The sequence below is a fragment of the Cydia fagiglandana genome, chromosome 3 (genome assembly GCF_963556715.1).
Source record: "Cydia fagiglandana chromosome 3, ilCydFagi1.1, whole genome shotgun sequence".
NCBI lineage: Eukaryota > Metazoa > Arthropoda > Insecta > Lepidoptera > Tortricidae > Cydia > Cydia fagiglandana.
In genome coordinates this window covers 6,240,914-6,267,894 of record NC_085934.1, presented here as the reverse complement: position 1 = coordinate 6,267,894, position 26,981 = coordinate 6,240,914, and the positions used below count along the sequence as shown (strand labels likewise).

At 40.1% G+C, this 26,981-nt stretch overlaps 1 protein-coding gene across 1 annotated transcript in view; it reads left to right on the top strand.

Moving 5' to 3' along the window:
• The window catches only part of LOC134679922 (guanine nucleotide exchange factor DBS-like), a 156,283-nt gene that overhangs the window by 112,222 nt on the left and 17,080 nt on the right, over positions 1-26,981 (top strand). Inside the window, exons 12-15 of the mRNA XM_063538868.1 lie at positions 15,846-15,980; positions 19,452-19,637; positions 20,223-20,414; positions 21,454-21,579. Of these exons, the coding sequence (XP_063394938.1) occupies positions 15,846-15,980; positions 19,452-19,637; positions 20,223-20,414; positions 21,454-21,579 (639 nt within the window). The remainder of the gene's footprint in view (positions 1-15,845; positions 15,981-19,451; positions 19,638-20,222; positions 20,415-21,453; positions 21,580-26,981) is intronic.

Sequence of the window (26,981 nt, the reverse complement as noted above, 5' to 3'; positions counted from 1 at the left end):
ACGCGCATTTATAGGGCTCTGTTCTTATTACCGACGATTCGTGGCAAATTTTTCAACTATCATAGCCCCGATGACAGCTTTAATTGGCAAGAAGAAGGGAAGAGACACCGTAGACTGGACAGTGGAAGCAGAGAGGTCATTCCTGGCGCTTAAAGAAGCCCTCACCCAGGCTCCGGTGCTCGCCTGCCCTGATTTTTCCAAACCATTCCAGATCCATTCAGATGCATCAAGCGTCGGCATCGGGAGCGTACTTATTCAGGAATTGAGCGGTATAGAACACCCTGTAGCTTTTTATTCTAGGTTGCTTACGAAAACCGAACGAAATTACAGCACAACCGAACGTGAACTCCTAGCATTAGTGGACTCAATAAATCATTTTAGACCGTACATAGAAGGTAGCCGCTTTGTGGTGGTCACCGACCATATGTCGCTAAAATGGCTCAAAACGCTAAACAACCCTTCAGGTCGTTTGGCGCGATGGGCAATGCAGTTATCTTGTTTTGACTTTGAAATTAGACATAAAAAAGGCTCCATGCACGTAGTACCAGACGTTTTGTCACGTATTGAGGCAGTAATATTCGAAGGAGGTTGCAGTTCTAAAGATAATTGGTATAATAAATTATTTAAAAATGTAGAAACAAACCCAGTATTTCATAAAAACTATCAAATAAAAAATAAAGTACTATTTAGATATTCAAAACCAATATCAAATTTACAGACCGAAAATAATTGGAAAATAGTTTTGCCAAGAGAATTAATACCGGAATGCATTAAAGAAAATCATGAAAAACTAACAGTACATCCTGGCACATTTAAAACTTTATCAAAAATTAAAGAAAACTATTTTTGGAAAGGCATGTATGCAGACGTGAAAAATTATGTGGCCACGTGTGAGAAGTGTAAAGCATACAAACATTCAAATCAGCCTCCACATGGGCACATGACAAACCAGAAAAAGGTTAATAAACCTATACACACTCTATCTATCGACCTAATAGGTCCTTTAGTACAATCATATTCTGGTCACGTCTACATACTATCTATAGTTGATGTATTTACAAAATATTGTTGGATTCACCCACTTAGAACTGCAACAACTAAAACAGTAACTACATTTATAGAATCAGAAATTTTAAATAAAGAGGGAATCCCATGTGTTTTAATCTGCGACAACGCAACAATATTCCAAAGTAAACAATTTAAAGATTTTTGTGCCACACACTCAATACCAAGGATATTTTATAACGCATATTACGCACCTCAATCTAATACAGTAGAACGCTTTAATCAAACTATTGAGACCTGCCTAGCTATTTTAGTAGGACAAGACCAAAGGAACTGGTCCAAGTACCTACCGCAAATCCAGCTATCTTTGAATAGCACTATTAATATTGTAACGGGGCATACACCATTCTTGTTGGCAAAGGGGCGAGAGATGATGACGGATGGCATGCTGCATTCCATTAGGGGCGGTATTCCAAATTCGTTAGACGACCTCCAAATTTCCAACCGGTCCGACAGAGCAACTGCTCTCAACGAGATGGCAGATATCTTCCAGCGCGTCACTGATGCTTTGACCAAAGCGTACAAACAAAACGCGGTACGATATAACCTGCGCCGTAAGGAACTGCGGCTAAGCGTAGGCGATATCGTATGGAGGCGTAATTTTGTACAGTCAAATGCAGCACACTTCTTCTCCGCAAAATTGGCACCGCGCTTCCTGAAATGCAAAGTCATTAAGAAGCATTCGGATGTCGTATATGATCTTCAGGAGATAGACTCGGGTAAAATTGGAAAGTATCATGTCAAGGACATAATTAAAGTCCCACAAGGTGTATGTCACACGTAACAATTTATTTTATATTATTAGGGCATATTAAGATTTAGCCCATTCTTTTTTTTCAAGCATACATGCTTCTTTGACCCAACTGGTCAACATTTGTTCCAAGCATTTCCTAGGAAATCAAATTTTATAAGTAACTACATACCCTAAGGGCCCAGGGTGACTCAATTATGGTGGATACAATACACTAAGTAGGACATGGAAAAGAAAACCAAGTTTTTTCTTTTTCAATTAATGCAAGCCCATTGGCTGCATATTGGAGTTTGATTTAAGTGCGGGTTACAAGTAACTTCCACTATTGCTAGTATAAGTAATAAATAAAAACTACCAACTAGTAACCACATTATATTAGGGTACTAGTGGCTTTGTATTTGTAGGAATATAGGCATAGCAGAGCATGCTATAGTAAAACATAACTATTAGTATATCAATAGGTAGCATTACATTAGGAATAGATATACATGTAATATACTAATTAATTAGAATAAATTAGCCTAATCAAAGATAACTAATATTTTTGTTAGCATTAAAAGATATCAATTAGCCTCAAAATGAGAGTTAGCTCATTATTAATTATAGCGACTACATTATACAACTTAAGACTATTTCAAAGGAAATCTAGGTTATATTTTTTAGTTGAGTAGCAGAAACCACAGTGTGGTGGCCACACGCTGTGATTTCTAATGTGAAACATGTGATAGTCATGATCTGACCACAGCATAGTGTTAAGAGGTATACGTCTACGTTATAGTTCTAGAACATAATATAGGTAAATTAAAGATAAATATTAAGTAGCATACGAAACAAATAAATATAGGTTTAGTGTCAAACGATAATAAATATGGAGCGCATGTATATGTCCGCATGTATAGTTAACGTCCTACTGGACCAGATGATTTTTTGGGAAAAGATTTTTTTTTTTCTCCGGTTACCCCGGCTGCCTCGGTTAAGCGGCGCTTAACCTCTTTGCCGAGAGAGGGGATATTGTAGCGATGCTACGTATTTGCCTAGGATAAATACATGTTTTTCCATACAAGATAACCGGTACAACATGACTGTCGCATTTCCAACAAAATAACATACACCAGAGTATGACACTTATGTAAAACTATAATGTACCTTCTCAGCTGTAGGTTGTTTAGCATATCCTGCCTCCTGGTTAGCTGGTTTCGAAGAAGCAAGTCTAAAGAGTATGCCACTTGAACGGAACTTGTCACCCAAATTGCGCGGAGGTTGTTGAACCAAACCTGGCTTCATGCATATCAAAATGATCCCCCTGGTCTACCCCAACTGCTCAAGTGGGTCACTTCCTAATTTAATTGGTATTTTAGAATCATTTTCGGAATTTTTATGAAACATAAATAGTGAATATGAAGGTGTGAAAAGGTTGAAATTTTGACAGGAGAACTGTCAGAGAGTAGACTATGCGTTTAGTTACCGCATCGGAAAGAAGGTATTCTGAATGAAACAAGGTAGGAAACGTACGATAGAAATATAATTATTAGTAATTATTATTAACCACTTAAAATATTACAAGTATTAAGGAGCATTGATATTTTTTCGAGAGTCATATGATTTGGAAAAGGTTTAAGTTGGTTTGACGTTTGATGCGTCGATATGGATCGAAACGGAGGGCTGGGGATTTTTCTAGAATCGACGGTGGATGGGTGAGTTGGTACTGGGGCACGCTAGCATTTATACAGTTCCTGATTGAATATCGAAATAAACCGCCTCGCCCCCTTCCGCCGCCTGCCCTGGCCGGTGGAAGATTGGGATATATGTAAAGTGCGCCGTGTGTGTGTGTGTTGTGCGCGAAAAGGGCGTAGCCCACCGAGTGCTTTCCGTGCCGCCGGCGAGCGCAAGCATGGCCGACGGTCGTGTTGCTCCGAGCGCCGTTGCGCGCTCCCTGATGTGCTGAGCGTCGTGGGGACGCTGGTTTTCACCGCAGGGCGCAGTTTCCAAGGCCTGTGGACTGCGTGCCGCCTGGCGATCCCGAGGTGCTTCACACAGGCCTCCCCTTCACTTGCGTGGCCTGTCGACTCCGAGGCGCGACACGTTGGCGCCACCATCAAGCCGTAGGGCACGGCCTTGACCCGCGAGCCGTGTGTCGGACAGCCTTGCCGCGGTCCGACGACCCCAAGGTCTCATCGCGCGGGTCCTTCTTGTGGAACTCCTGAGCGCCGCGGGTTGTTCTCGCCCGGGCTTGCCAAAGCCGGAGCTTGAGGAACGCCCGTCGCCCACCGTCAGCGATCCGCCTGCTGCGTTAAATACCAGCGGGCCTGTGGATGATAGCTACGTTCGGTACCCGTGAGTGCACTAGACTTTTATCCCAGGTTTTGGCCAAGACCCCGCGTCTCGTTCATCTCGCGATCGTAGATTAAGGTTTACTATAGTGTCACCCCATAACCGCCGACAGTTTAGAGAAACCGATTGTATTCCGAGCAGCGCCCGCCCTAAAGCGGAGTGCATTGTAATAGTTAGCGAATTGTATTAAATTGCATGTCATATATTTGGTTTTATCTTTTCAGTATCCTATCAAGTTCCCATTAACCAGGTTAGAGTAACAAGAGGACCCTTGCACTCCAAAGGTGAAATGATTTACTGCGGATCTTATCCGAGGCATCACTTCCATTAATCATTTAGACATCTTAAAAACCTCATTATTTCTTAACAACAACAATATTATTTTTTATATACGACAGTAATTAGAACTGTCGAGATTAGATAAACATCGGTACAGTAATTATGAATGACGAAGAAATTAAGACATTGTTCTCACAAATCTCACATGCACACACGATCTCGGACGTTTAGCTAAGTGGATACAATTGCTATATCCCCGATACTATCGTAACTGCCTGGGTGAAAATACTAGATGAACGTAGTTTAGTATTTATCAACTGGTGAACAGTCAGCAAAAAATATTTTACTTAAGGAATTTGCATTATCCATTGTGTTTTTAAATTAAGTATAAGTACACTGAAGTGAAAGTATAGGTCGTCCTGATAGTTCTGAACAACATTTTCTTAGCGAACAACTCTAGTCCCAAATTTTATAATATATTTTATTAAGTCAGTTAATTTAAAATCATTTTGAGCGTAATTATTTTTAGGGTTCAGTACCTCAAAAGGAAAAAAACGGAACCCTTATAGGATCACTCGTGCGTCTGTCTGTAACAGCCTATTTTCTCCGAAACTACTGGACCAATTAAGTTGAAATTTGGTACACATATGTAAGTTTGTAACCCAAAGACGGACATGTAACGTAAACAAATGAATTTTAAACATGGGGGCCACTTTTGGGGGGGAAAATGAGAAAATAAAAAAATAAAGTTTTTCAAACTATATCGTGTTACATATCAAATGAAAGAGCTCAATGTGAGAATCTCAAACATATTTTTTTTATAATTTTAGAATAAACAGTTTAGAAGTAATTCAAGAAAATAGGCAAAAAATGACCATTCCCCCCCTTTATCTTCGAAACTACTGGATCTAAAATTTTGAAAAAAAATACATAAAATAGGTATTTAGTAAAGACCTATTTTATGTAGGTAAAGACTCTTTACCTATAGATGACAGGAAAACCTATTAGAAATATGTAGTCAAGCGTGAGTCGGACCAATTACTTAGTTTTTGATCCGGCCCCTACGGGTTTTTTAAAAGCAATTCACTCGCGTTTCACATATATATTAAAAATATATTGTTAAAAATTTTGTAATGTACGGAACCCTTGGAACGCGAGTCCGAATCGCACTTGGCCGGTTTTTTTTATTCCTAGCGAGTTTTATTATTGTATGCATTTTTTGCACTGTACGTTTTACCTTTGCATAACACTATTTTTTTGCTGTAATATCAACTGAACGTTTTACGTTGTGCTATTGCCATTAGGTACTATACATTTTTTCACGTTTGGATTGACAATTGTCATCTTGGCGACGGCCACTGGTGCCAAACACCCCGATATCGATATAGCAAACTTTTATACCACTATACTTGTGCCGTGCCCCAAGTTGTAGGGTTAACAAAGCAAAGTAAGCTATAACTGCAGCGGCATGGCTGCAAGCGGGCCGCCCCGTTACATACCGTTACTGTAATGGCCGTGTGAGATGCAGCCGATTCGCGCCGTTCAACCCTATCTTCCATCTGCCTGTTAACGGGGAGATTCGAGGTGTTCATTGTTCAACCCTAGGTATCTTCTATCGTCCCTAAATGCGTAGGTTTTGAGCCTTAGTTATCTTCTATCGTCGCTAAATAATACACACGTAGGTTGAGCCCTATCTACTTTCTATCTGGTAGCAAATAGATGATGTACCATCTTGGGGATACCGTAAGTAAGCTTTACATTTTAAAGATGGCAAAGATATCTTCTTTACGTAACCGAGCAATAAAATTCTGCTCTAGGTGAACTCGCCAATTATGAGTTTTGATGACTTTAACCGGTAGAGTAAATATATTCCAAGTTTATTTACCTACATTAAATATTCGCCCTGACATCGTTCCTGATTCTACAATTCAAATGCTTGGTGTGCAATCATATGTTACATTATCATTAATCATTATCAATCAATTATTGCATATGTTATTAAAGTGTTAGTCTAATTACGCAAATGTTACGTTTCATTTAAATATGCATTCAATTACTGTAATTAGTTTTCGTATAATAATTGCTTCGAATCGAGACAAATTGAATAACAACATTTCGAAAGGACCCATCACTTAGTCAAATTGCCATGTTAATTTAAGTAGTTTTAAATAATTAAATATTACGATAACTTACATTTGTATCTGATTTTTAACTTTGGACGTTATTAACACAAAAGGAATTGTTTTCATTATTGGTCTAAGAATTATCCGGGACTTTATTGTCGTTTTGTGAACTTACAAAGCGTAACCCATCAAGGCTTCAAATGAAAACACCCTTTAAAAAATCGCGAACCGTTCACAATTCTTTACAACACTTTTCGGTAAACGAAAAGGCATTATGTACCATTAAGTTTTTAATTACGTTATATCCTTTTAAAGGACAATATTGTAAATTTTTGACAAAGAGCTTGATGGACAAGCCCTAACTTCAATTGAATTCAGTTGAACACCGGTTTAAGCACAATACTGTATTCATATTCAAAATTGCGGCAATTTGCTTTGCAAATCTGTACCCGTTGGAGCAACTACCTACATTTGAATTAATTCTGAAACTTGTATCTTAGAAAGGAAGTCCTAAAATTAGAGGTGATATTGGCTGACATAACTTTGGTACAGTCGTCTCTTAAACAATTAGGAATGTACACGCTCAATAATGTAGGTTCTTCTTGTTCTTTCAAGTTTGACATATACATACATAGTATGTAGAGTGCTTTATCGTATAGAGACCAAGGCATATAAAAAGGCTGTACACTGTTCTATAGACCGGGGGTCACCAAACCCCGGCCCGCGGACCTCCAAAGCGAGTGCCCACTGTCTGGCCCGCGGGAGCCAGGCTCCAGGGGTTCAGCATTCATTGAGAGTGGAACTGTTTCTAACAGTGCAAAACCCGACGGTGACCCGCGCGAAAGTTTCTGAGGCGCAATATGGCCCTCAGGCGGCCTCAGCTAAAAAATTTTGGAGACCCCTGCTATATAGACTAACATCTGTGTGTACTTATTTACATACCTGTGTGTAACATAGGCGCATTAATATACTACATAGAACCTGGCTTATCCTTTTATAGGAGCTTAGCAAACAAGGATAAAGTAGCATTTGAGCAAATATGAGGTATCACGGAGCAAATAAAAGATTCCATTTTATCCAAAGTTCAACGTTGGAGGTAAAAGGTTAATGTCACTTTACCTTTCGTTAGATTATAACTGCATTTGTAACGTTCTAAATTTAAAAGTCATTGTCTTAACAATCACGAAAGAAGTAATAGCTAAAGACGACAAATACTTTGCTCGAAATAAATAAGGGGACAGCTACATTTACAATGTGATGTGTCCCATTTCCTATCATTTGCATGGAGAAAATGGGGAAACAGTATATTTACCATATAAATTGTCAAACTTCCACGATTACCATATAAATAGGGAAAAACATAGGTACTATAAAGAGTATAAGGTAAAGGAATACATACATTTTTTAACGTTGAGCCATTTGTAAGGTTAGGAACAATGTAAGTCATATCACTGATACCTACTGAACACATTTTACTATAGTACATTACAGATACAAGTGCGAAATAGGCTGTGTTCTAACCGTTCCAACTCACTATAATTACCCCTTATTACCAGTCTGGAACTGGCACAAGCTTCCAATACGTCGTTCGAATAATTACTACAATAACCACGCACACTGCGTACCTCTAATAACCATGTAGGTACGTATGAGCTAAGCCTAATAATTGGTACATGGTACCATGCTCTTATTTTATGATACTTTATTTTCACTCTGTAATAGTTTAGGTATGCGCTTAGGATCTAGACTAACAACGGCAGTATTTAGGGTTCACTCTTTGTTTAACCCTCGTGCCTTGAAACCCTCGCTTGATGCCCATCTGGGTGGATATTTGGTCACACTATCTCGTTGGACGTGGTCCTCTAAGCCGTCTGCCGTCCACCTTTCCCATCACCACAAGTCCCTCTAAGTTGTCAGGGTCTCTGCGAACTAAGTGACCGAAAAAATTGGTACTCCTCACCACCACATTTTTTTCTAACATTCTGGTACCATAGGTATAGCAGGCTGCATAGGTCTACGTAACGATCACTTCACTCCCACCTCGATCGGTATTACTGGTACGTGTATGAATCACCGCGCTCAATTGAGCCCATGATTGGAGCTCCATATGGGCAATCAGTTCAAGTGCACAGGACTCATGCCGGGGTTTACATCTGTCATAAACACATGACGGATATGATGGTCGTGTGATTACCGCTTGTCGCTGTGGATAAAAACATATGTCTGTCGCTTTGTGACATGGAAGTGAGAGAGTGACGGATGTTTTATTTTCAGCGAATAGTGATAAACATGCTGTGATTGCAGCAAGAATACGATAAGTCTTTTATTTTGTACACATACCATATACCAATAGTTTCAGGTCGAGTGAATATTTCAAATTTAAAGAAACACACATATTTTCATGACTCTCATTGAAATAAAAAAAAAATCTTTGAACAATCCCGACTAGCTAGCCCTACATATGTTTACATTTTTCGCCTAATTACAAAGGAGTAAGGTGCAAAAGTGTAAACATATCTTTGACGTCGACTGTACACCCCGCACATATATTTAGGGGTCAGTCAACTCTGCAGCGTACTGTACGTCAGGAATTAAGAAAGGTGATTTCCATAAGGAATGTTTTTATGACAACTACATTACTATTCCCAGCACAACCTTCGCACGTGCCTATACTGCACTATGAAAACAAAAGACTGCCACAGATGCTTCTCAGAACATGGGTAAAAAGAACAATACCGCTCGGACAGCCGTTTGAGATCAATACCAAATCTATCTCAAGATGTTCATCATGACATTGAAGTTTAGTCCTTAAACCGACCGCATAAAGTGCGTTTCACCTGTTGCTGCGATGTAGAAGAACTGTACAAGATAGGTACGGGTTACCCAAGAAGTCACATGAGTCATTCGAATTCAGACTTTAGTGTCACCACGTACAGCCTATTTTACAGGTTTAGCTTAGCAGAACTATAAGAAATGAGCTGAGTCCCATGGTCTCTGTACAGGGATGCATCGGCAGGTGTGCTCTACTAACACTAATGTACACATGCACACAGGCGTTACCACGATGTGGCGTCCATACACAACAGGCTCGCCCTTTATTACCGATGCAGTTCGACAGATAAGTTGCTCCACTTAGGTTAGGTCGTGTAAATTGAATTCATATTCAATTAGTCACCGTAATGAGTATATTATGTTAATTTGGAAAGTTGAGCCCTTCGTGATAGATCCGCTTGTAAATGGTATTAATTTATTGAATATGGCATACATATTTCTATTTTCGTATATAGTAGTATAGTTTCTTTTTCTGAAACATGTTAGGTGAACAGCATACATATACGCAGCATATATTTTGTATCCAAAAAAATTTTGTTTAAAAAACGCGGCCTACCTCGGAGCTCATTTTACTAACAATTACTATTTGTGATTAATGAGAACGATGATAAATTCAGACCAGGCTAACTCGGCAGCGATTTTAATAAACACACACAGACACAGACTGTGCAAGTGTTATTTGAAAAGTCAAACTTCTATCAAATGATGACTGATTAATTAATTAATCAGTCATCATTTGATTACTCCTAAATAATGGGTCAAGTACAATTTGCTTATATAGGTAGGTATTAACTATAGTAGGTATATAATATATCTTATATGCAATCCGTTTACATGGGACGTTTTAATTTCATATCATATTACCCTTTGCCAATATTAAGTACCCAATTAATTATAATTATATCGTAATGACTACTAAAACCTTACTAAATAACTTACAATAGCTACTAGATAAAAGTCATTAGTGAATTTAATCATTGTTACCACATTGCGACACAAAGTAGGCTAAATAGTCTCATTATACCGATATGTTAATAAGATACCTAAGGTCTATTAATGAATTTAAACTCGCATACCAGCACACATTTGCCCATCCCAATTCCATTTCAAAAGTATTCTGCTTTCAAAACTTGAAGTGGAGCATTCCGCCATACGGCGCGAGCAAAAGTGGAGGCAACAACTTTTTTTATGCTCCCAACGTATTCCCGCGCCCCTGCCATCCAGCCAGTTCCTTATTCTTACACACTCAAACAGCCAAGCAGCTTGTGCCATGTGCTCAGCCCTTATAAACACCGGATATATTAAAATTAAAAATATTTTAATTGCTTCCTCTTAAGTGTTATTAAGAACAAGTGCAGTGTTATGTAAGATTTCAGTGTTCAGTGACTATGGATGCCCTAAATGTTGTGGTTAAAACGAGCTATAATATTTTTAAACAGTTTTCGGAACAACATAAGCCTGTAAGTTATTATGATCTATTTATAATTAATGGATGTAACATCGTGTTAGAGAATTCTTGTATGTTTATGTAAGATATATTTGGTAATATTATAAGCAGGATTGTTTTGACTACGTCGTCTATTCTATTATAGCGTTTACCTATTGCTTGATTAGATGGTAAATTTAAACATACTGAATAGGTACCTATTTTAGATAATAAATACTATCGATGCGCCCCGCCTTCGCACGGATTAACAAATTATATACTCCTAAAACTTCTTGCAGAATAGTGATTCTTCTGAGTGATTCACCTATAATATCAATAACCTAAATTATCAATAAAACCGCATGAAAATACGTTTAGTAGTTTTGAGTTTATCGCGAACATACAAACAAACACACTAACAGACAGATGCGGCAGGGGACTTAGTTTTATGACATGTGGGTGTACAGATAATTATGATCTTTAAACTTAGTTTGTTTTTGTACATACCTTTTTGTTGACTCTTGCTTTCTGATAAATTCTGTACGATTCGGTCTTTTGCGTCTGCATGACTTCTTTCAAATGTGACATAGATTTTACAGACATTAGATAAACCTACAAATTTTGCCAAAAATCAACACAACATTTTTAATTAAGTAAATTAAATGGGAAACATAACGGCTGAAAATGTAGTCATAAACTCCATGAGCAAGGTACATTGAATACTTGAATTCCAGGCATATGCCTATTAACTGTCTTTTACTTTTTATGCACGCACTACTTAACATTCCGTAAATAATGCGCTCAATCGCACCGACACGTTCTTGCGATGCTGATGCGAATCGCTTCATTAAGGCGCTCTTATATTTGAGTTTTACGTTTCCGAGGGGGTGAAGCAGACGAGTGGTATAACAGGCGGGCGGGCGCCCCGCGCGCCCCGCCGCACCATTCCCGCGCAGCACGTCTACATCCCTATTCTGGCACCATCGGTATTCTGAATATTCTGATTTGTCAGTTCCGGGATTTTTTCCGGCAATTAATATCGAATAAGGTTTATTAGCAAATTCGTATTTTAATGAGTACTTAATGAAATTATATACAATATGAGAGTATACCCCGACAAACTAAGAACCTAATCAAATTATACACAATTATTATGAGACAAAATTTAGTACTTCCTTACCTTAAAAATATAATAGAGTTAGACCTCGTTCTTCCTGGCGTTATCCCGGCATTTTGCCACGGCTCATGGGAGCCTGGGGTCCGCTTGACAACTAATCCCATGATTTGACGTAGGCACTAGTTTTTACGAAAGCGACTGCCATCTGACCTTCCAACCCAGAGGGGAAACTAGGCCTTATTGGGATTAGTCCGGTTTCCTCACGATGTTTTCCTTCACCGAAAAGCGACTGGCAAATATCAAATGATATTTCGTACATAAGTTCCGAAAAACTCATTGGTACGAGCCGGGGTTTGAACCCGCGACCTCCGGATTGAAAGTCGCACGCTCTTACCGCTAGGCCACCAGCGCTTCTTATAATAGAGTTAGACCAAGAAAATTCTGCAACGATTTTGATTGCACACGCAGTGCAAGTGTTATTTTGAACGACAAACCTTTATGAAATTATGATGAACACTTGCACTGCGTGTGCAATCAAAATCGTCGTAGACTTGGTCTAATTCTAGAAGTCAATTTCGGGCAAGTAGGTATTGAAAATAAGGAAGAATACTGTAGTTCGTTTTTTTTAGCATTAGAAAGTACTTGACATGTCTTTTAATTGAAAAGCGCTTTTTAAAAATCAGTACCTAACTATTACTTATGAAAGCTTATTTTATATATTAGGACTTTTATTTTATATAAAATCAATCAACATTTGGCATGATGTGTCACATCCCCGTAGCTGCAGGCGTCCATAGGTTATGGCGAATGCGGGTCGTATGCTTGCTTGCCACCAGTGTGGTATATAAAAACAGCATTTTTTGGAATTAATTTCCATATAGCACGGTACGGACTTGGCGGAAATAAGGTAGAAGTACTAGTGCTCAACGCTGAACTAGTATTCGACACGGCCACTTTATGTCAAACTGACAAGAATTAAATTTGAATACAGAAAAGATCGTCGCCGTTCAAATTTAACCTATATTACTTTGACATAAAGTATAGTGTGTAGCTTTCAAATAGAGCTCAACGGCTAATCCTATTGTCTATTGTTAAGTAAAACCGCACGTGCTACTTACCTGCAAAAAAGGGTCTTAATTATTTTATTTGGCACCTGAGCGCGGGCTAGGCCAACGCTCAAAAAACCAGTGTAGGTGCGCTCTCGGATAACGCGCCTTTGTTACGCATCTCGACGACACATTTTAGACTGGTTCTGTAGCGTTCGACTCGCCGGCACTCAGTAACCGAAGTACGTATTTTTTATGCAGGTGGTTGTGGCACGTGGCACGAGCAGTTTTACTTAACAATAGACAATAGGATTAGCCGTCGAGCTCTATTTGAAAGCTACACACTATACCCATGTCGAATACTAGTGCAGCGTCGAGCACTAGTACTTCTACCTTACCTAATATTAAATACAAAACCATTTTAGGCATTTTTCGATCACTTCCCTTAAAACGCATGTAGGTAACTCGGAAACTAAAAGCGGTGAAATGGTTACCACCATACACTAAACACTCCCACATAGGTATTTGAAATCCGTACACATATGTTTAAAAATGATTCAATTTGATTAATTTAATAGCCTTTAATAAAATATGTTTACACAATTTATCAATCGTGACTGAATTCCGGATTGGTTAGATGGGTGTGTGCCTTTGCTTCCCAACTTGTTATAAAATGACAATATGACGGGCAAATGTCTGAAATGTCACAGTAATTAAGAATTATTTTGCTTTTCTTCGTAAGTATGTTGAAAAACATTGTGTGTATAACATATTTGCATATTTATACAGTGGTTACCCATTTTATGAAACGTCCACTAAACTAGCATAGGTCCGACGCTGGCAGTGGCCACGGGCGTACTGGCGCGGGGAATGGGCGCAAGGTATTGCCGCGTAGGGTGAAATTTAGTAGGCAAAAGTTGAATTCATAAAATTATGAATGAAAAGATTAACGTATCAATAAAAGGACCAGCAATAACAAAGATTTACTTAAAACCTATCGAATGAGGTAAGTTTCATATCCATTTTCGTCGTAGTACTTCTAAAATATGGATCAAAAGACAGCTTTAAGCATGTTTTCAACTTAAGATTCTATCGAGAAAATAATGAGCCGTTGTGTTTCTAACAAGCAATAACGTAGTTCAAGGACTAAAGTTATACATACTAGAAAATAATGCATGAAATCCTTGTAGAAGTCTGTAAATATGGTTATAAAAAAGCGCATTTTACTACACACCGCGCCTTAATGCACTTTATTTAATAAGGATAATTAATATTATAATTGTTCAATAATTAACAGTCAGGTGCGATGCAAAATTGTGGATATTTAAAGGGTAAAAAGGGCATATTTACTTTATATGTGTGTATGTACAGTCACCTGCAATAATATGTTACTCTTCGAAGGCCGTAAAAATATGTGACACGCTCTTATGGCTCTACAAATACGATCGTGTCAGATATTTTTGTGGCCTTCGTTGTGTAACATATTATTGCAGGTGACTGTACATAATCAACTCGTCAAGTTATCTTGTAGGTACATCACGGGTCGGGCTTAATTTTATATCGCTCCCTATACTTGTTAAGTTAGTTTAGTTTTCTTAGTAGTGTTAATATAGAACAATTATTTTTTCCGGCGTCTAAGTTTTTATTTATATACTCCCAACACCGCAGTACGCATACCAAACCACGCTGCCAAATAACATAACATACTTATTTTGGTACAGGTATTAATGAGGTGCGGTTAAATTGGCTTTAGTTTGCAAGCGACAACCTAGCGTCGTTTTCTTTCTTTACAAAATGCACTACGAGGTAAACTTTTTGCAAAATAATTCTGTCACTGGGCATGAAAATCCCTTTGATGATTGTTAAATTGAAGACTATATTTCATTTCATCATAACTCAAGATGGATCGAATAAGTCTCGTAGAGCCAGTAAATCAAGTCCGTTGTCTGGATTAGTCGAGGCCAGTTTTTCAAGCTTAAGCTAAAAGCAACCGTGGCTCCGCTTCGTCTGAACAGCTTTAGGATTAAAACAAATAAACTAACAAGACTGGTCTACTAACTTGAAAGACTGGAATTGTTTCATGAGCTTTTTATAAACATAAACTGATTGTCACATCGAATCAAAAATACCGACTTATAGCAGTTTCCGATTTGACCTGTAAATTTCCTCATCAAAAATCTTCATTGCCTAAAATATTGCTAGACAGCTATTGATAATATAAGCCTACACCAATGACCAAGTAGGTACATGATCGCAGCAAATCGTCAGTCCATCATGCATTATACAAGTAAGTCAATCAGCCTCGTTTCGTGACTGAAAATGTGGGCTGTACACTAATCTTGGAGTAATATGATTATGTACATTTATTTTGCTGTGCATCTTGCACTTTGAAACCCGATTCGTACGGCTAGCATTACGCCATACATTATCCGCTAATACAGTGGTAGGAAAACGTCGCTCATTAATTTAATTTTTAATTTAGTTCAAACCTGATACTTTATCCTTATTGTACCTATTCATATTTAGATTGTGTAACATGTTCTGTCTGCGACGCATTTTTCCTTAAGAATGTATGTTGGATAGAAAAAGTACGTCTACTTTAAAAGATTTGTCAGATAGAATAACATAGTTACCATAGATATACAAGTATGTATATGTAGCAGCCGTTACTCAATTTTATCCCATCAATTATCTGTGTCATCGATGGCGATGGTATAGTAAGTATAATATAAACACTTTATCCAAGCAGCCTCTTCTGCTGTTACCTTAACTTTATGTGGTAGTTGTCGTTATTAGTATATTGTGTTAATATAATATCTGTATATAATTTACTTCTAAATCTTTTTTTATTAATCTAGTCTTTTGATTGTCGTAGATGGAGACGTCAGGCGGTTCAGAGAGCTCGAGCGGCGAGGACGCGGAGGCGCGGCGGTCGCGGCGCGGGCACGTGCTCGCGGAGCTGCTGCAGACCGAGCGGGTCTACGTGCAGGAGCTCGGCTCCATACTCACTGTAAGAATACTTTTATAGCGTAGTGTATGGTTAGAAATAACGATTTTAATTACAAGGGCAAGTCGCTATATAGGTGCTGCATGTAGGCGTATCCGTCTCCAGAAGCGAAGAAGATGGCTTGATTGATCCACGGAATAAAGAAAGAGCGCGCCGCGCATTGATCGAAACACCTCTTGTATAAGAGCAACACGCGGGCTCGGACAATGCCTATACCTACGAGTACCTATTTAGTAGCATTATTATATTACCTAGTAGGTACCTATCATTTAAATCGACTTCCGGCGGGTAAGCTACCAATTATTATGTCATGCACATTATCATTCACCACATGACGCTTGCTTGTAACGTCATCAACGACGTAACCTTAACCAGTAACTGAAAAGAAAATCAACCACAATTTCCCTAATGCAAATCAACTCATTGATAAATGTCCTTGCGTCCCGCTCCATTGGTTTACGCGATATCTCTGCACTTATTCACCATATCGATGCGCGCTCTGAAAACCAATGGCATTAGTATGCAATTAGAGCGTGATCTACATCGGTAGCCGGTGCAGTCGCCGGCCCGTGCGCATGTGCATCGGATGCGCGCGCAGCGGAGCATCGTGCGCGCGCGCCCGGAACCAAGCGATGCACGTCGCGCATTCGCGCTCTGCACGCCGCTCCAAGCTCTCCGTCGCGTGCTTGCCTTCACCATGAAATATGGAAAATATGACCTACATAAATCATCGGCCAACATCAGTGTCGGAACCTCCTACTCCTGGTACTACAGAAAAAATGACAACCCCACTACCCGGAAGAAAAAGAAAAATCTTACGCGCTCTGCGTCAGATTCCACGCTGTTCAGCGATTACGCGAACCAAATAGCGTTATTCGAGAAAGAAAAGGCGTTCCGCAAGAAATGTAAGAAGTCAGTGAGTGATGTTGGTAAAACTGGACGTGTTAAATATAATCCGCGGAACATAAAACCGGTGTACATGGAACCGTTCACCGGGAACTTCTTTTACGGTAAGACGCTGCCCGGTTACGAGTACAAGAAGTCTGAAGAGAAAATCACTTATTTGCCAGACTCAGATACTGTAACAGCATCGGAATCCCTGACAACTGCTGAATCCCTCACGACTACTGCTCCCACCGTAGTGGACGCTCCTGAACTAGTACGAAACCCGCTTTATGGATGTGCTGAAGCTGATGTACAAATACCAACGCCTGAGTACTCAACCGAGTCATGTGCTTCAAAAGATTCGCAGCTAAAATCATCTAGTTGCACAGAACTGAGACGGACAATGTGTAGCAGTAAGAACAATGAAGACATCCTCTCGAATATATTGAAGGATTATAAAAGAATTATGAGAGAGTGGAACACGACTATCGATGATCATTACTTTTCAGTTTCCCACGGCAATAAAAGAGCCTCCACTATGTGCCGTCAGAGCAATACTGATAGCTACGTTCGCAGTCTACACTCTACTTTATCGTGCCGGAAACCCAGCCGATGCCACAAGTCTACGAGCAACAAATACTATCACTATGCTTACTCGCAGAACCTAAACAACAGAAGGGAAATACCAAAAAGAGCGTCTACTTTAAATCGGAATCAAACCTTTGGAAATTGGTCTTCCACATTGCAGAATTTCAAGAAAAAGACCAAGTTCTGGAAAGTCGGCGACAGCCTGTCGCCTTCCGAGTGCAAATGCTTGGAAGCGATTTATAGAGATTACGACAAGCGCCTACAAGATTGGTGCGATACGATCAGCCAATGTTCAACGCTAATTAGTTCGGTAATCATTCGAGTATCTAATTTATGTGAACGTCTACAACAAAGCGGTAGTCGTTTATGTCACGTAATAGCATCGTAAATTATGTTTGAGTTAATCATTTTATAAATAAGGGGTAAATATATTACGACAAAGCACGCAAAAATATTCAACACGCTCTGTTAGCTCCGTAAGTTAAATCGTAATATTAGGTCCTTACATATGAAATTGGCGTTTGGCGAACTGGCAACTTTGGTTCAAAATATGTGGCGTTCGGCTAGGAATTCCAAATTCAAATTTATTTCAAATTTAAGACCATGTATTTCTGTGTTCGAATTACGAAATTTATTTGTTATCGCGTCATTTGTTTTTCTTTCACATCGTTCTGTTCACAATATGGAGAACTTAAAATATCGCTATATTTACGAATATGAGTTTCACCTCGGCACTAGTGCTGCAGAAACGGCTCGTAGGATTAACAATGCGTATGGGGAAGCTACTGCAAAAGAAAATACGGTACTTTATTGGTTCCAACGTTTCCGTTCTGGAAATTTTGACCTACAGAACAAGCCCCGTGGACGGCCGGAGACAGAAGTTGATAACGAAGAATTAAAAGCAATTGTGGAAGCAGATCCATCGCAAACCACGTCAGAGTTAGCGGCAGGCTTCGGTGTGAGTGATAAAACCATTTTGATTCACTTGAAACAAATTGGAAAAGTGAAAAAACTTGAAAAATGGGTACCGCATGAATTGAGCGACGCAAACAAAGAAACACGCGTCGAGTGTTGCGTTTCACTTCTCAACCGGCACAATAATGAAGGCGTTTTGAATCGTATCGTTACTTGTGATGAAAAATGGATCCTGTACGATAACCGGAAACGTTCTTCACAATGGCTGAACCCAGGTGAACCAGCCAAATTCTGCCCGAAACGAAAGTTGACTCAGAAAAAGGTACTGGTAAGTGTCTGGTGGACTAGTGCCGGTGTCATCCATTACAGTTTCTTAAGATCTGGGCAAACAATCACGGCTGATGTGTATTGTCAACAATTGCAAACGATGATGGAAAAGCTAGCCATTAAACAACCCAGACTGGTCAATCGATCTAGCCCACTGCTGCTTCAGGACAATGCTCGACCACATACGGCACGTTTGACGGCCGCAAAACTAAGGGAGCTGCGACTGGAATGTCTTCGACACCCACCATACTCCCCGGACCTTGCTCCAACTGATTACCATTTTTTTCGGAATTTGGACAACTTCATGCAAGGAAAAAAATTCAATTCTCACGAGGCTGTCCAAACGGCCTTCAAAGATTTTATTGATTCTCGCTCACACACTTTTTTTAGTAAAGGAATCAATGAACTACCTTCGAGATGGCAAAAGTGCATAGATAGCCATGGTACATACTTTGACTAAATAAAAAAATAGTTTCATAAAAAAAAATCGTTTTCATTTCTGCCATATGAAACGCCAATTTCATATGTAAGGACCTAATAGATAATTTTGGACATCTTATTTTGTATTATACCTATATCATAACAATGAGCCATGGCAAAATGCCGGGATAACGCGAGGAAGAAGACTATAAGATACATCAAGTCTCCACTTACCTAAACTCTCTAAACCTGCGGGCTAATGTCATTTTCCTTACTAGCAGTCTGATTTTCTTTTAGTTTAACAACTATGCAATTTATTTCATTGTGCCTGTCTTCCAGGGTTACAAAGACGAGATCGAGAAGCCAGAGAACCAGCACCTGCTGCCGGCGACGCTGGTGGGGCAGGCCGACGTTCTCTTCGGGAACCTGCATGAGCTCTTCACATTCCACCAGGACGTGTTCCTCAAGGACCTGGAGCGGTCCATCTCGGCTACGGAACTCGTTGCACTCTGTTTTGTTGAAAAGGTGAGGATTAGTCTCATTAGTTAGGTATTTGTTTTTTGTTTGTATTTGTTTTAGCACTGTACAATAGCAGTATACAATAAATCGTCGGATGACAAGCAAAAGTCACTAAGTACTATCAAAAATTAAAGTAACAATGCACTTTATTACACCTGTAACACGGTTTATTGTCCAATAATTTCAATGGTGTTAGTTAGTGACTTTTGCTTGTCACCCGACGAAATGAAGTATAGTCAATTTGTTAAGCAATGACGTTTACATTGCTGTACTAACTCGTCACGCACCTACGACCTCACAAGATCATTTGGTCACGTATTTACTAGTTATCAAAGGGTGGTTTCGAACACCTGTTCTGCTAGGCTAGAGTAATACATGCTTCGTTGTCTTTCGTTGTCATCTGTTTATGTACCTAAATGGAACATGCTATGAAATCTGCAATGCGTTCCCTTCTTGACCTGAATCACGGCAAGCCTCTCTACTTCAACACCGTTAACAATTCAGATTGAGACAGTGAACGTGTTAAAACAACCCTATTATATATATTAGGATATGCATGAAAGTCCTATTATTTATTTATTTCGTCCACAGCGCGAGACCTTCTTCCGGCTCTACAGCTACTACTGCCAGAACATTCCGCGATCAGAGCGACTCCGTGAGACTCTGGTGGACACACACCTCTTCCTCCAAGCGTGCCAGCTGCGGTTAGGACACAAGCTGCCGTTGGCCGCGTATCTGCTCAAGCCAGTGCAGAGGATCACCAAGTATCAGCTGCTATTAAAGGTACCAACAATACAGGACGCGGATTAGGCTGCGTTTCCACCAGTGATGTGCGGGAATGGCTGGCGAGGGATGTGTTTGTTAAGAACCAATAGAATCACTTTATTTACCGCTCGCAATTTTCTATTGGTTCACACATCATTCGCTATGAATCCTCACACATCTCCGATTGAAACGTAAGCCTTTATAACACAGTAATATGGTACATACTTAACATTATAGACGTACGTAACGAAACATTTGGTTTTCCTAAATTTTTCATTTTCAGAATCAACTTAAAATTGAAGGTTCGACTTTTTTTTGTGACCTACGCAACGGGATTTGCATATATGAAATAATTTACTTTTAACGCTCGACATTTTTGGAGTTGGCCATCTGGAGTCGAGTTTAATTTAAAACGTTGCTGGAATAAACGGGTTACAAGGGTATGCAACTATGCAGTTTAATATAAACAAACTCGTACTATTTTAGACTGTCCACCTGTTCTTGTTTATGTCAAAACCGACCCAATATGTTAACAGGCGACTAAAACTGGATTCAAAATAACTTTTTCTCGTTTGAAGAAGCATTGATAGCCTTTAGGCATTAAATAGTCAATAGCATCTTTAGTCAATGTGTTTTGGACTATAGGAACCTATAGGTAGGATGTACCTACATATAATTTTCTGTCAGATAAGTACCTACCTACAGAGGGAATATACTGTTAGTCTTATAAGTCGTGATTCGACAACTATAAATATAAATAAAATAGATAATGTTGCAACGCTGAATCAATATGGATTCTTAATGTTGCATTTTGGTCATTGCATGATTATATAGTGTCAAATGTGACTTATGATCCAACCGAATAACTAGGTAAAAAAGTATTCAGCAAGCGCCATAAATATTATCGATGATATTTTACAAACATACATAAGTTTCTAGAAATAATAAATCATTGACAAGTGTGCATATTAAAAACCAAAACAGGTATCGGCAACAGTTTTTTGCTGCCTATAATCATGAATAGTGCGTATATTTAAAGGTAATTTTAATTTGGCAGGACCTCCTGCGGTACAGCGAATGTGGCTCGATGAGCTCGAACCTCCAGCAGGCGCTGGACTGTATGCTGGTCGTGGTCAAATGCGTCAACGACTCCATGCACCAGATCGCCATCACTGGCGTACCGGTAAGTCATAAATAAAAATTAATAAATAGTTTAGCCAGAGGCGTAACTAGGGGGGGGTTGGAGGGGGCACGTGCCCCGGGCGCCGTCCAAGGGGGGGGCGCCAAAATGAGCAAAAGACCTGTACCTCTCCGCCTTGCTAAAAGGCAGCAGGGAAACTTTTGTCAGTCATATTTACCACCACTGTGAAGTGTGAAATGCGGATGGTATTCTGGCCCACAGCGCAAAAGAGAAAGCCGATCTTTTACTCTTACTCTTTTTGCCTCGAACTCGACCTTGACAGACGACGGTAGCGCCCTACCGCCCACCATCCCGCAGTGCGAATACTCTATGCAAGAAACTTCCATCAAGGCGGGAGTTGCTATGCTTTCGTTTTATAAGGCGAGCGGGCCGAGTGCTTCAGAGTTGTGTCCCGTGTTAGCGCGTCTTTTCCGTTAGGGGTCTCCTGTCGAAGTTACCATCTTATGGACTCTCCAAGAGACTACCTATGCGAATGGATCGCTAGCCCTTTGTCCGGCAGGCGCATATGAGCCGTAGTAGACGGAACCTGGCCGCGTAGCCAAGATGCCAATCGCTTACGCTCTGTAGCGATCGAAACGCAACTGTCACTGTCACACTAATAAGGAAGAGTGATAGAGAGACATAATGCTTTTCGTTGTCGAAGCGATAGCGATTGTAACCTTGGCTAGGCCGGCTGCTTCAATAGCTGCTGCATATCTGTGACATGTTGTCAATCGACGACATTCATCGATATGCGGACGACAGTACTATACAAGGATGGCTAAAAAATAACTAAATTCCCGTTGCCAGGGAGGTTTTGGATTTTGGGACTGAGCAACTTTTACTACGGGACTAACCCCGAAATCGCGAAAAAAAAAGTTTACCCTCCCATAGAAAATGGACCAGCCAAAATGTAGGAAACAGCCAAATTTTTTTTCGCGACTTAGGGGTTGGACTAATAGTAAAAGTTGCTCAGTATAATCCAAAAACCTGCCTGGCAACGAAAATGCAGTTATTTTTTAGCTACCCTGTATACCTACAGGCTGGTCCAAACCTTGACGCCCATAATTTTTTTTAGAATCCTCGTCGTGGGCTATCAGAATATACCCCATTTACCAGATGTTAGCCGATTTTTCGTAGTTTTCGAGACTTATAACTTTTGTTAAGAAATTCTGGAGTGAAGCTTTGCTTTGCTTTTCTGCCTTCTAATAATTGTTCGTGGTATTTGCACTGATAACTGAACTGGACTGAACTGAAATAGCGATGGGGAAGTGACCCCATAAAATAATAGTAGAAATAACTGTGTCAGGTATCGAGGCATTCTATCCAGAGTTTCGTTGTGGGATCAGGACAATTTAATCCGATTCAATCCTACCATGACTCAAATTTGCGCGTTTACCGCTAAGAAAACCTCATTTTTCAAGGCACAACCCTTCCCATGTCAGGGAGTATTGGGAGCCTAGCTCGATCGGTGTTGACATCTCCATCAGTGACGTCCAATAATTTCGTAGCCACCTTGCCGGGTAGGCTGCGCTCGTATCAAAAAAAACTCGGTGTGCTCAATAAAGGGAGGCCACCGCCATACTTTACTCTGGGGTAGACTGATCCCATATATTGAGTACTGCTGTCACCTTTGGACAGGAGCACCTGGATGCCGCCTTGGGTCCTTCAAATCCAGTCCAAAGCCGCGCTGTACCTATGAATAGAGATCTCCAAAAAAGAAGTTTATAAGTTTTAAAACGGTCGGCAACGCGCATGTAACACCCCTGGAGTGTAGACGTCCATAGGATGCGGTGACCGCTTACCATCAGGTGGGTCGAAAGCTTGTTGGCCACCGATGTACTAAAAAAACATAGGTACCTACACTGTATTTGTCTACATTAAAAGTAAACCTATTAAAGCAAAAAATAACCCTTTCGTTTCGTTAAGCAGGCCACTGACGAGCCTTCCAAATGGATGCCGTTACAATGGATTCATCCAAATGGACGGCATCCTAATATTAAACATTTAAACATTGTACGTTTTTGACCTTCACGGACCGATTTTGGATTGCAGCCACGCTATTTGGACTGTTGGAAGGCTTGTCAGTGACCACCTTACGTTCATTTCGTTTGGGGGGGGGGGGGGGCGCAAATTTGGTGTCTGCCCCGGGCGCCATATCCTCTAGCTACGCCTCTGAGTTTAGCCCATACGTCCCACTGCTGGGCACAGGCCTCCTCTCAAGCACAAGAGGGTTTGGTCTATAGTCCCAACGCTGGCCCAATGCGGGTTGGGGACTTCACATACACATATGTTTGAAGTAAGTAGATACTATTGAATGACATCATCGAACGAGCGAGCGAAGCGAAGCGAAGTTCTTACATTCGACTTCGGACACGCGGCCGGCTAGCGGCACGTCCCGGCATTTCGATGTTTTTAAGCTGAACTGTCAGAAGATAGTTTGATACTCAAGAACTTAAGTAAATTTGTCCTAATTTAAATGAAATTGGGTAAACGTGTAGTTGAGGGCAGTAAATTTTAGTCATTAAATTATGAGCAGGCTTTATCAAGAGGTTATTAAGCTAGAAGAGCTTAAAATGCTAAAAAGCTATTTGTGAGGGGCCATGCATTTCTGGTCATCTTTTTTGTAAGAAAGTATGGTCGAGTTTGGTATCAAATGAAAGCGCTCGGCTTGCACTTTTATAATATCGTCTTTAAATTTACCATTTTGAAATAATTAGCAAGATAAAAATAAACATAGTATAGGTATTTGACATTTGGCAAGAAACTATGGAAGGTACTGGTTCTACACTCCATAGTCACAAGAAACATTACGGCTTACCACAGATACAGTTTATTTTAATCTCTATGGTGAATCAGTTAACGGCTCCACAGAGCTTACAATTATAGTTTGTCAAAGGACTGTCGTTTCAAACACAGACAGAGAGAATCATACTATCTTTGTCTTACACCAGTACTAGCACCCGAAAGAAAAGGACGAGTATAGTTTTTTTGTTCTTATTTACTGACAAATTTGATTTGACAACTATATTCGCAAGCGTTTTCAATCCATTGTCGACTTTAGCCTGGCCATAAGGCCACAGACGTTCGGAATGGGGTTGGCAACTGTCAAAGGTTTGCATAGATGGCGCCATCATAGCTTGCCTCTTTGTTTATGAGATGATTTGGCTTGAATGACTGGCATCCAGGACATATTCATTAAAAACCAAAAAATTGACACAATTCTAGGGATTGACAGGGCAAGCTATGCTGGCGCCATCTTCAAAATACTTCGACCGGCCAACGCCATTTTCCGAACGGAATGACATTTGTAGAGCGACGTCCCGTTCCTACCTGTCATTCCGTACGGAAACTGAATGAAAAGCGGCCAAGGTAAGTGTGCAACAAAATATAGATGAAGATGGCGGCCATGCACTATGTCATAAAAATCGTCATGGATGTCGTTTTTTAGGTTTTGGGGGGCGCAGATTTCGATGATGATGATTATTTTGAAATCCAACATGGCGTCCATGCACTATGTCATAAAAGTCGTCATGGGTGTCGTTTTATAGGTTTTGGGGGGCACAGATTTCGATAATGATGACCATTTTGGATTCCAAAATGGCGGCCATGCACTATGTTATAAAAGTCGTCATGGATGTCGTTTTATAGGTTTTAGCGGGCCTCGATTTCGAAAATGATGACCTTTTTGGATTCCAAAATGGCGGCCATGCACTATGTCATAAAAGTCGTCATGGATGTCGTTTTATAGGTTTTGGGGGGCCCCGATTTCGAAAATGATGACCATTTTGGAATCCAAAATGGCGGCCATGCACTATGTCATAAAAGTCGTCATGGGTGTCGTTTTATAGGTTTTAGGGGACACAGATTTCGAAAATGATGACCATTTCGGATTCCAAAATGGCGGCCATGCACTATGTCATAAAAGTCGTCATGGATGTCGTTTTATAGGTTTTGGGGGGCGCAGATTTCGATAATGATGACCTTTTTGGATTCCAAAATGGCGGCCATGCACTATGTCATAAAAGTCGTCATGGATGTCGTTTTATAGGTTTTGGGGGGCCCCGATTTCGAAAATGATGACCATTTTGGAATCCAATACACCAGTATTGGATTCCAAAATGGATTCCAAACAATTACCAAATTGTAGTAATCGAAAATTGATTCCTGATTCCTCAAATGGAATTGTACTTAGTAATTCCGTATTGTTAGATTACAAAGTAATCTGGGAATCGGTAATCAGATTACAAAGTAATTTCAAGTAATCGTGGAATCAGGAATCAATTACGAAATGCCCATTTCGGACTAAGTAGCACTGCATTCAATTGATCTTTTTGGCGAACCGCGAGTTCACAGTTCGGGGCGAACTACTAGTATGTGTCAATTTAAAATGTAGATAACTTTGTATAGTTGTCACTAAAATATTTCATTTTAATGATTTTGTTTTAATTATTAATCCAGCTTTACGATTATAATAACTCTATTATAGACCAGTGATCACTTACACACCGGCCGCGAGTGCGTAGTGTATTCAATATTCAGACGTTGTTAAACAAAGTCTAGAACTTATGGCTTTTCACCCAGCCGAGTTCGAGAACCTTGAATAATAAGGTAGCATTATTTACTATAATTTACCCATATTACCATACCCGTTGAAGATTTCTCCAGCGACAAATCAGTCACCGTCCACTTAACGCGACGCATGTATAGGCACTATATAAATTACGACTCTGCAGCTCTACTGAAATACTCCACTCCATTTCAAACCTTATTACCAGGAAATTAAGTTAAATTTGAATATTATAAATTAAAATGTTTACGTTTTATCCCACGAGGTTGACAGGGTGTCAGTCAAACGATTATGTTTCGTATTACCATTGAATAGGGATGTTGAGTAAGATTGATGTGTTCCCACGGGGCGCGCAAACTTGCGGATGGAAAGTTAAGTCACGCGAGGGGTAGCGGTACTCGTAGTTTCAATATCTCGAATTACGTCAATTGGGTATAGAATAATAAAAACACCGCGTTATGTACTTAAAGTGTGTTTGCTAAGGTAACAACTGCAGTTAGTTTAAATTTTAAATTCAATATTTAGAATTCATCATCATCATCATCTCAGCCATAAGACGTCCACTGCTGAACATAGGCCTCCCCCTTGGACCTCCATTCGTACCGGTTGGAAGCCACCCGCATCCAGCGTCTTCCGGCGGCTTTAACAAGGTCGTCCGTCCATCTTGTGGGTGGACGTCCTACGCTGCGTTTGCTAGTCCGTGGTCTCCACTCGAGCACTTTTCGACCCCATCGGCCATCTTCTCTGCGCGCAATGTGGCCTGCCCATTGCCACTTCAGCTTGCTAATCCGGTGAGCTATGTCGGTGACTTTAGTTCGTCTACGGATCTCCTCAT